Source organism: Salvelinus alpinus, chromosome 17 (assembly GCF_045679555.1).
Source record: "Salvelinus alpinus chromosome 17, SLU_Salpinus.1, whole genome shotgun sequence".
Taxonomy (NCBI): domain Eukaryota; kingdom Metazoa; phylum Chordata; class Actinopteri; order Salmoniformes; family Salmonidae; genus Salvelinus; species Salvelinus alpinus.
The window spans coordinates 45177801-45189336 of record NC_092102.1 but is presented as its reverse complement, the minus strand read 5'-3'; the positions used below and the strand labels follow the sequence as shown (position 1 = coordinate 45189336).

Genomic DNA, 11536 nt, shown 5'->3' with positions numbered 1-11536 from the left:
ACAGTCAATAACACAAAAGAACATTTTAAAAATGACTCAAGTAAAAGTGAGTCACCCAGTAAAGTACTACTTGAGTAAAAGTCTAAAAGTATTTGGTTTTAAATATACTTAAGTATCAAAGTAAAAGTGTTAATCAATTCAAAGTCCTTATATTAAGCAAACCAGACGGCACAATTTTCTTGTTTTTCAATTTAAGGATAGCCAGTGGCACACCAACACTAATTTACTAACAAAGCATTTGTGTTTAGTGAATCTGCTAGATTACAGGCATTAGGGATGACCAGGGTTTTTTCTCTTGATAAATGCGTGAATTATAATAACCAATCAGTCTGTCATGTTCCACCACAGGTCGAAATATAAAGCTGATCATCCACTTCAGTTGTAGCCATCACACCACCGTTTGAGAAAGCTTGTTTAACTAAACATTAGGACTCATTCCCAATATCTCTCATGGATCCGCCTCAGTCTTTCCACGAAACCCAGAGAAATACAAATCTCAGTAGCCTAATCTTCCTTTCCACAACTGGAGCTCTGTGAGTACTGTTTTTTGGTCTCTGACGGCCTCCTTAAGTTAATATAATGCCAACAGAAAAGGCCTATATCCATTTTAGACCTACTTGATAAACCTACAGCGCTTCACCGATAATCCAAGGCGATACTATTGATTCTGAAGTTATGTACATGCTGCCACCTTGTGTCTAAATGTGGTAACCACAACATTGCGGGACCATTGAGTAGCTATAGTCTGAATTCAAAATAACCACCTTCCCCTCGCCGCTCCATTTTTGCGTTCATTTGCACAAGTGTCCCAAAGCTGAGGAAGGGTTAATATCGTGTAAAACCCCAAGGGGATTTGGCAATTTAAATGTTATGCTCGTTTTATTAGTTAAAATTGGGAACATGAATTGCATCATTCAATTCACGAGTTTGCCCCGAAGTTGATGGGTTTATTGATCCCATCGCAACTATCTGGTCATTATCGGAGTTTCGTCAGCAACACGTGACAACGGAAAGCCCTCGGAGCAAGTTAGTAGGAGCGGGGGGTTGGTAGGAGCGAGAGGGGGGGGGGGGGGGTAGGAGCGAGGGGGGTTGTTAGGAGCGGGGGTTGGTAGGAGCGGGGGGTTGGTAGGAGCGGGGGGGGGGGGGGGTTGTTAGGAGCGGGGGTTGGTAGGAGCGGGGGGTTGTTAGGAGCGGGGGTTGGTAGGAGCGGGGGTTGGTAGGAGCGGGGGTTGTTAGGAGCGGGGGTTGGTAGGAGCGGGGGTTGGTAGGAGCGGGGGGGGGTTGTTAGGAGCGGGGGTTGGTAGGAGCGGGGGTTGGTAGTAGCGGGGGGGTTGGTAGGAGCGGGGGGTTGGTAGGAGCGGGGGTTGGTAGTAGCGGGGGGTTGGTAGGAGCGGGGGGTTGGTAGGAGCGGGGGGTTGGTAGGAGCGGGGGTTGGTAGGAGCGGGGGTTGGTAGGAGCGGGGGGTTGGTAGGAGCGGGGGGGGGTTGTTAGGAGCGGGGGTTGGTAGGAGCGGGGGTTGGTAGTAGCGGGGGGTTGGTAGGAGCGGGGGGTTGGTAGGAGCGGGGGTTGGTAGTAGCGGGGGGTTGGTAGGAGCGGGGGGTTGGTAGGAGCGGGGGGTTGGTAAGAGCGGGGGTTGGTAGGAGCGGGGGGTTTGTGGGAGCGGGGGGTTGGTAGTAGTGGGGGTTGGTAGGAGCGAGGGGGGGGGGGGGGGTTGGTATGACAAAGTATGACAATTGGGTACTTTTTCCACCACTGCTGAAAGGCATCCAACTACATACTGTATATTTATTCAAGTCTACCATTGCAGTCAAATATACTTAGTCCTGTGCCGGTGAAAGATTGGCAAGCAGATTGAATGTACTTTTATATATACAAACCATGAAGATATTAAAGAAGCAGTAAGAGTGTTTGTCCAAGTAAGGTGGACTCTGATGGTTACGTAATGTACCAGCAACAACTCTGTTTATCAGAGGGAAGTTACTCTTTAACAGACTGTCTGAATCCATTGCACTGCTCTGTGTTAATATGGATTGAAAACCTACTACTACTAGACTCTAGCTGTTAGTACTTCTGTCATTTCTTTACCGTGTTCTGCTGAAATAGGTTGGTCAAATGTGCTACCAAAGTGGGTATAGTTGATGCTAACATTGACCTAATAAAGCAACCTGGCACATTCGCCTGCAGTTTATAAATATTTTCATGCTGGTCAAGTGAGAGAGAGAGAGAGATAATGACAGAAATACAGACAGAAAGACAAGTGCCTCTGAGTTAAGAGCTGCTGTCTACATTTGCTTGTCACTCCCCCTCCTCTCCCCTCAGCGCCCACACCGTTGGTTGCCCTCCTGTGGATCACATACCAGCAGCCGAACAACTGTCAGGGGTAATGGTGGTTCGGGTCCTAAACCTAAATCAGGTCTGAACTTGAGCCCATCTTGTCTCTTTCCCTTTTTCTAACTCCCACTCTTCCTCCTCAAATACCGAGGTTCACATCTCACTCTTTTTCTTACCCTCTCTCGGTCTCTCTCGGTCTCTCTCGGTCTCTCTCTTTCAACCTTTCACACGGTCTCTCTCGGTCTCTCTCGGTCTCTCTCTTTCAACCTTTCACACGGTCTCTCTCGGTCTCTCTCGGTCTCTCTCTTTCAACCTTTCACACGGTCTCTCTCGGTCTCTCTCGGTCTCTCTCTTTCAACCTTTCACACGGTCTCTCTCGGTCTCTCTCTTTCAACCTTTCACACGGTCTCTCTCGGTCTCTCTCGGTCTCTCTCTTTCAACCTTTCACACGGTCTCTCTCGGTCTCTCTCTTTCAACCTTTCACACGGTCTCTCTCGGTCTCTCTCGGTCTCTCTTGGTCTCTCTCGGTCTCTCTCTTTCAACCTTTCACACGGTCTCTCTCGGTCTCTCTCGGTCTCTCTCTTTCAACCTTTCACACGGTCTCTCTCGGTCTCTCTCGGTCTCTCTCTTTCAACCTTTCACACGGTCTCTCTCGGTCTCTCTCGGTCTCTCTTGGTCTCTCTCGGTCTCTCTCTTTCAACCTTTCACACGGTCTCTCTCGGTCTCTCTCGGTCTCTCTCTTTCAACCTTTCACACGGTCTCTCTCGGTCTCTCTCGGTCTCTCTTGGTCTCTCTCGGTCTCTCTCTTTCAACCTTTCACACGGTCTCTCTCGGTCTCTCTCGGTCTCTCTCGGTCTCTCTAGAGATGTTTTTCCATTTCCTCTTCACTGTTAAAGCAACTCTTTTCTAAGACCCTTCGTTCTTAAAATAAAACTGACCTAAAGTGACCCTTTCTGCATTCCAGAGGCTCCCTGTTTCTGTCACAGTGGAGTTCTCTGTAAGATCTGTGAAGGTGGAAAGGAGAAAATGACTAAAGAGAGAGTGAAATATATATTTTACAGTGCAATCCTATCCCTGCTCTAGTCTGCCAGTAGTGTCACATGCTTTCTCAGATTGTTTACTTGTACTGGTTTAGTCTGTCTAAGCTCTCACACACCCCCTCCCTGCCTTCAGCTCTCACACACCCCCTCCCTGCCTTCAGCCCTCCCATTTTCTCACCAAGAACCAAAGCTGAGACACGGCAACAGTGCGCCAAAGCAGGCAATCGCTGAAGATCGGGTGAACTTTTTTGTCCATATTGTTTTTCTCAAGGTCCACTCTCTCAGGACAAATGTGAGTACCCGATGATTTCAGAACCTTTAGGGTCAGAGAGGACTAGCTATTTGGGTCAGACAGGGGCTGGGTTGGGGGGGTATTTAGACCCTTGGGAAGGTGAGAGGGGTATCTAGACTTCTAATACAGAATGTGCAGACAGAGACTTCTACAAACAGACAAAAATGTTTTTAAAGGTATGAGCATTGGTACTATTCCTCGTCAGGCTGTTGAGAGAGGAAAAATGATTGTATTAATGGTATGCAATACTGTATTTGGATACAAATAATTGTAATCTCTCTCAATGCCTTTTGAAATGATGCATTAGGCTATTAGACGACCAATGCCCTATGTGTTAACTCAATTCTCCACAAGTTTAATTTGTAAACATTTGTGCTTTAAAAGACAGACGCAACTTCATATTTGGAGAACAAATCACACTGTACTCCTTGATAAAAATATGTCTGCACAAAGGATTTTGCATAAATGTCTCAAAGTGTGTCTCATAAATGTGTAATGGTCCGTGTCTGTTTGTCTGTCCGTCTGTGTGTGGAGGTCATTTAGATCCTGCTGATGTTGACCAACTGCCAGTTTCCAAAAATGTTCCTGGCTGGGCTGGTGTGTGTGTGTGTGTGTGTGTGTGTGTGTGTGTGTGTGTGTGTGTGTGTGTGTGTGTGTGTGTGTGTGTGTGTGAGAGTATTACTCTTGCAATACAAATAAATCTCCTAAATTAGCTGGTATTCCCAGCCTTTCTGAATCCTCCCCTGGTTTTAGTTTAGTCTAAGACTGGAGTGTAATTAAGGGCGCTTTCCCATATCCCCTGTATGATCCAGATCCTGGAGCGTTCGGTACCCTGATCCGCGCTATAAAGCATATATGAAACGTAAACTAATCCTGGACAATGCCTGGTCTGTGGATCCAAGATTTAGGACCAGGGTAGCAGGTAATGTTACCGGCAACACGTGTCGTGAACTTTTAAAATACAAAGATGCAACACAAGCGATATTCGTTATTTTCTGTTGGTCATTAAACTTTTGTTAGCCAGTTAACTTTAGGTAGACATACTATTAAATAGCTAAAAATACAAAAAAGTGTTCAAATAAGGGCAAAGGTGCGACGTGGACAGTATGTGAAATGGAGACCATACTAGAGATCTGGGGAGATGAGAGTATCAAGGCGGAATTGTCAAAGAAACGTATGGGAAACATTTGCGAATGTATGGGAGCAAAAGGCTATTTAAGCAATGCAGACCAGTGTAGGACAAAGATTTTTGTTCAATTTCAGGCAATGAACAGTTCGTCATTTGAAATGGACGATTCCTTCCCCAGTGGTAAATTGACAGTAGGCTATGCATAGCAATGGTACACTGTACGTTAACGTGCGCTAGCTAGCAAAACATTATAACAACGTTAGGCCAAGTAACATTAGCCTGTGATTAGTCCACTGATGATGCACATATCCATTACACTACGGTACGTAGGCTATGCAACGCAATGATACGCAATGATACACTGTTGAAATGGCAATGGTGCAACTGTAAGTTTCCGGTAGCTAGCTAATAAACGAATAACATTAGGCCGTGTAACGTTAGGATAGGCTTTGAGTAGTCCCATTGATGATGCACAAGTCCATTGGATTACTTAAATATGTTGTTTTTCTAAAACATAAAAAACAAGACTAAGCCAATTCAATATTTTGTTCATTTAATTATTTTTTTTTCTTTAAGTCTTGGCTGATTTCTTTTGATTTTTACATGATGTCAAGCAAAGAGGCAGTGAGTTTGAAGGTAGGTCTTGAAATACATCCACAGGTACACCTCCAATTGACTCAAATTATGTCAATTAGCCTTTCAGAAGCTTCTAAAGCAATGACATAATTTTCTGGAATTTTCCAAGCTGTTTTGAAGGCACAGTCAACTTAGTGTATGTTAACTTCTGACCCACTGGAATTGTGATACAGTGAATTATACGCGAAATAATCTATCTGTAAACAATTGTTGGAAAAATTACGTGTGTCATGCACAAAGTAGATGTCCTAACCAACTTGCCAAAACTATAGTTTGTTAACAAGAAAGTTGTGGAGTGTTTGAAAAACGAGTTTTAATGACTCCAACCTAAGTGTATGTAAACTTCCGACTTCAACTGTACGTCAGAATGCTGTTCATTGACTATAGCTCAGCATTCAACACCATAGTACCCTCAATGGTCATCATTAAGCTCGGGGCCCTGGGTCTGAACCCCGCCCTGTGCAACTGGGTCTTGGACTTCCTAACGGCCGCCCCCAGGTGGTGAAGGTAGGAAACAACATCTCCACTTCGCTGATCCTCAACACAGGGGCCCTACAAGGGTGCGTGTTCAGCCCCCTCCTGTACTCCCTGTTCACCCATGACTGCGTGGCCACGCACGCCTCCAACTCAATCATCAAGTTTGCAGACAACACAACAGTAGCAAGCCTGATTACCAACAATGACGAGACAGCCTACAGGGAGGAGGTGAGGGCCCTAGGAGTGTGGTGCCAGAGCGAATTTAAGAACGGACCACTTCGCTAAGCTATGAATGACGTGAATAATCAAGTCAACAAACATTGGGTAGTTAGTTAGATAGCATAAAGTAAATATACTGGCAAGTTCAATGTACTAGTAGTCAACATACCCGGTATATACTGCTGTGATGTGGTTCATAAACAAATTGTCTGCCAACATATCGTGTAACGTAACTTATTTTGAAAAGTCATTACTTTATTACATTGCTCAACAGCTTCTTAACATTTGTCATAATTAGTTAAAGCAACAAATTTGTATCCTCTCTCTTCGGTCTTCGGCTGCATAATTTCCGCCATTTTCTTCACATCTGAAAATGTTGTGAAGCCACGCCCATTTTCTGAAGAATTGTATTATGGGCCCTAAAAGCACGGAAATACTGTCCATTGCTTGTATACTTTGTATTTTGGTGACTTTACTATGTCATCCGGGAACTTTTGGCATGCTAACTATATCCATACTATGACTAATAAGCATACTACAAACTCAATTTACGTCACATTTACAGTTAGTGCAGCTAGTATGAGTATTCGAACACAGCTCTTGTGTGCCTATGCTACTATATCATAGCCTCTCTTTCGCAAAGTTAAATGTTTGTTTTCTTTTTTGTAAACCCACATTAAAAAATACTACAGTTTACAATAGAATATTACAGCACTTACTATAGAATTCTGCAGTAAACTGTAGTACACTGTAGAATACTATACTACACACTATCCCTCGATCATGTGTAGTAATTACTATATAATGTTGTAATATACTGTAGAATACAATAGTAAATACTACAGTATACTACATACCACAAAACACCACAGTAAATACTACAATAATGTTCACAAAAACACTACAGTCCGCAAAAACACTACAGTAATTACTATGGTATATACTACAGTATACAATTTGCATATACCCCGCCCATTCCTCTCCCCCATATCCCAATTTGTGTCACCCATAAGTGAGAAACCTACTGTACATGCCAAGTATAGACCATATATTGTGTTCCCTACAGGCTACATTCAGACCTCAGTCTTATCTACCTACCTACAGGTTATGGAAAATGTGCTCTTTGAGTATTTTGTCCAGTAGGGTTCCTCAAGGACAAGCCCCCACTGCTATGTCAAAGACAATAAAACAAAAATGCAACAGTAATGTCCACAAAAACACTACAGTAATTACTATAGTATATACTACCATTTTTTTTCTTACTAGAGTATTTAGACTGTAGTAAACTATAAATACTACAGTATACTACATTTCCGTAAAACTACAGTAAAATACTACAGTATCCACTTTAGTGTTTTTGCGGACTACATTAGGATTTTTTCATGTGGGAATGTACCTCTTCAGAGTCATTGTATATTTTGTTTCATCCCTTGCTGCTGCTCTAATGGACTTCTTACCCCCCAAAAAACTACTTAAGTGGTACCTTAAAGTATTTTTACTGAAGTACATTACACCACTGCTAGAAACAAGGGGTAGCTTAACTAACCCTTTGGCTCAACTTACCCCACTCTCCCCTAGCGTAGTTACTTAGCCTAACTTGCTTTGCTTTGAAGTCCCTAAAGAAGCTAGGCTTTTCCATCAACCTTTGTTTTTACGGCATTGCGCAGAGGATACGTTTTGGCTTATTGTTAAAGTACCTGGTCACTTTAAAATGAAAGAGGGAGCCTCCCCAGTGAGCAGAATTACATTGAAATGACCACTAAAAGACATATACGCTGAAAATCCATTATTTTTTGTTACTTGTTTCTATGGACAAATTTCAACCACTCATACGTTACCTTTGATCTACTAGTCAATAAAGAAAGCATTATATAATATGTATTATTGCTCTTACCTGTCACATGCACTTATGTTAGCTTTTTCAAAAGCTTTACAACTGATAATGATCATGTTAAAATGTATTGCACTAACAGACAAAAAACAACAGCGCCCTGTTGTCTACTTCTCAAGAATGTTATGGATTTTGTTGTTGTTGTGCTATGCGTGTAATATGTGGTTGTTTTATCTACATTTAGTCGAATGCACTGACTGTAAGTTGCTCTGGATAAGAGCGCCTGCTAAAAACCCAAAATGTAAATGTAAAAAAAAAATGAACACTTGCAAAGCACACTGGGTATTATTCTAAACAAGACACAGGTCTTGCTCCCCTGCTCAGACGTTGCTGACGCATACCAGATCTTAAAACGTCTGAACCAATATAGACGTCTATGTTTCACAAGTTTGGACAACAGTAGAGTACAGCAGAGCAGGGGTTCCCAAACTTTTTTACTCAGGCCCCCCTTACGCACAGTTTGGGAACCAATGCAGTCGAGCACAGAGTGCATTACAGTAAAGTACACGATTTAGTTCAGTACATTAGAGTTTGAAATAAACATAGACTATCTATAATTGGTTCACATTTGGACAGTAAAGAAAAGTAGAGTATAGTTCAGTACAGTAGGGTACAGTACAATAGAGTACATAATACTGTACTTTACTATGTTCTGTACTGTAATGTACTTTACTGTACTGTACTGAACTATACTCCACTTTTCTTTACTGTACTGTCCAAATCTGAACCAATTATAGATAGTCTATCTTTATTTCAAATGTTTTGTCCAGCCTGGACCGGATGTCTGTGGATGTTAAAATCAAGATGGACCAAATATCGTCGTCTTTTCAACGTCCATGGACAACAGCGTCAGACCATGCTCACTGGGTCCGGATGGAATGATCAGTTATGTAGAGACATTTTGTTGAGGTATAAATCTTGTTCTGTCTCTATTCCTCACCTGTCAGATGCTTCGCCTGACAGCAGGACGAGTGGGGTGCTTGCTTTCCAGGCGCGCCGTGGTGGGACTGACCAACAGTGGTGCGAGGATGTCAAGCCATAGCCACCACGGTATTCTTTGACGTTGCACTGCATGCATAATTGTCTGTAGGAAAAAACATTTATTTTCAGTATAAATGTATCCATTTCTTTTTATCACAATACACATATCCTAGTTTGTTGTGTAAAACCACATTTTATTCGAGCAAGTTGAATTTGAAATGGCATGGCCTACTGCGCCATTGCATGTATTATCAGCAGATGGCGTTGTTGGCTTTAAGTGGTGAATGGTTTTTACAAGCGCAAGGACCTGAGGTCTTACCACCCAGTGTAATGTCTACTTCTCTAACGTCTATAAACCTCTAAACCCCACCTTACAACTCCCTTTACCTCAGCCTCCCACTCACATAATCAATCATGTGCCCTATCGCTCCTGTACTGTAGAGGTATCTGACCAGGTGGACATGTCCCAGCCAATGTACTGGGATCGTCTGGACACTCCTCTGCCAGACAGAGCATGGATTGATGTCCTCGATTCTAAGGATAAGAGCCTGAAACAGAAGGAGAAGGGGCCATGGACTGCACTGTCCAAGGAGGAAAAAATCGCCTGTAATCCCCTCTCAATTCAATTAAAATAGCTTTATTGTGGCATGGGAAACATACTGAATGTTTACATTGCCAAAGCAAGTGGAATATGTACTGTCTCATTCCTTCTCATTTTACAGCTTTTCATCCTGCTAGCCTTAATATTTGTCCTTCTCTGTCCCAGTGTACAGGCTGAAGTTCAACCACACCTACCCCGAGATGAAGAAGCCGTCCCATGAGTGGAAGACTGTGATTGGTGGGATGTTCATCTTCTTCGGCATCACTGGTCTGGTGGTGTTTTGGCAGGGCCACTATGGTAAGAATTCTCATGGTTGATTGCTAAACTTGATAGACTTCCTCGAGCCTATCACACATGTTCTATCCTCAAAGCTGCTGTTCTCTTTCTCCTCTGTGTCCCACAGTGTACCCACCTCAACCTCACACTTTTGGTGAGGAGTGGCAGGCTAAGCAGATCCAGAGGATGCTGGACATGCGGGTCAACCCAATTGAGGGCTTTTCTGCCAAGTGGGACTACAAGAACAAACAATGGAAGTAAATGAAGTAAGGGAATAGACGGGATACTGTACTGAAATGAGGAGCGGTTGGACTTGACAACACCTTGAGCCTCTGTTTAGCCAACAGCCTCTCCTTCAAACGTAGTGGCAAGCTACCCATCTGAATCCATCCCCATACTGTTTAGCCAACAGCCTCTCCTTCCACCGTAGTGGCAAGCTACCCATCTGAATCCATCCCCATACTGTTTGAGTAAAAAATTACAAAAACGGTTTGCTTTCTTCTCTCTCCATCTATCTGAGAAAATATGTCTTAACAATATGGGCTGCTTGTCCTAATTTCTGCTTTAGCATTTCCAGTGGTATTGTGTCTGGTTTGGCCCTAAAGGAAGTGAGTATTGCGGGTTATACAATTGCCTTGGTGGTCCCTGTGGTTCAGATACACTCAACACTAACAAAAAACACAGCCTAGTATACTTTTGTTTTATCCCATAACTGTGAAACACATTAAAGACATGCTCTGATACTTTGGCTTTAAAAGACATGCACCGGTACTTTGGCTTTAAAGACATGCACCGATATGTTGGCTTTAAAGACATACACCGGTACTTTGGCTTTAAAGACATGCTCTGGTACTTTGGTGACAAATAAGTATTTTTTTTTAGACCTCCCACTTTGGACTGGATGTGTCAATGTGTAGTTCATACATGCATAATCTGAGCAACATTACTGTGTTACCTCAATTAGCCATGAAATCCATAGTTTGAAAGACTGTTTTCTAGAAGCTGTGCTGCACCATATTCCCTACATTTCCTCCCATGTGGGCGAGCCCCCAAGAAATTACAGTTTGAGCCAATGAGATTCAGCCCTTCGCCATTTGTGACAGCTTGCGAGACTCACCCACAGCAGAGGGAGAGAGAGCAATGGCGTGGTGCACGTACAGTTGAAGTCGGAAGTTTACATACACCTTAGCCAAATACGTTTAAACTCAGTTTTTCACAATTCCTGACATTTAATCCTAGTAAAAATTCCCTGTCTTAGGTCAGTTAGAATCACCACAAAATTTTAAGAATGTGAAATGTCAGAATAATAGTAGAGAGAATGAGTTATTTCAGCTTTTATTACTTTCATCACATTCCCAGTGGGTCAGAAGTTTACATACACTCAATTAGTATTTGGTAGCATTGCCTTTAAATTGTTTGACTTGGGTCAAACGTTTTGGGTAGCCTTCCACAAGCTTCCCACAATAAGTTGGGTGAATTTTGGCCCATTCCTCCTGACAGAGCTGGTGTAACTGAGTCAGGTTTGTAGGCCTCCTTGCTCGCACACGCTTTTTCAGTTCTGCTCACAAATGTTCTATAGGATTGAGGTCAGGGCTTTGTGATGGCCACTCCAATACCTTGACTTTGTTGTCCTTAAGCCATTTTGCCACAACTTTGGAAGTAT

The 11536-nt window shown here is 43.0% G+C and overlaps 1 protein-coding gene across 2 annotated transcripts; it reads left to right on the top strand.

Annotated features, from left to right (window-relative positions):
- Positions 1-2085: 2085 nt before the first annotated feature.
- On the top strand, positions 2086-10363 carry LOC139543027 (cytochrome c oxidase subunit 4 isoform 2, mitochondrial-like). Of its 2 annotated transcripts, none has more exons than XM_071349127.1 (6): positions 2086-2413; positions 3533-3663; positions 8963-9065; positions 9438-9602; positions 9763-9894; positions 10001-10363. In XM_071349127.1, the coding sequence occupies exons 3-6, from the start codon at positions 8963-8965 to the stop codon at positions 10132-10134; spliced, it is 534 nt and encodes a 177-aa protein (XP_071205228.1). In that variant the 5' UTR covers positions 2086-2413; positions 3533-3663; the 3' UTR covers positions 10135-10363. The 2 variants fall into 2 exon arrangements, with proteins under 2 accessions (XP_071205228.1, XP_071205227.1); XM_071349126.1 differs by having other exon boundaries at positions 2271-2413; positions 3505-3663.
- Positions 10364-11536: the final 1173 nt, after the last annotated feature.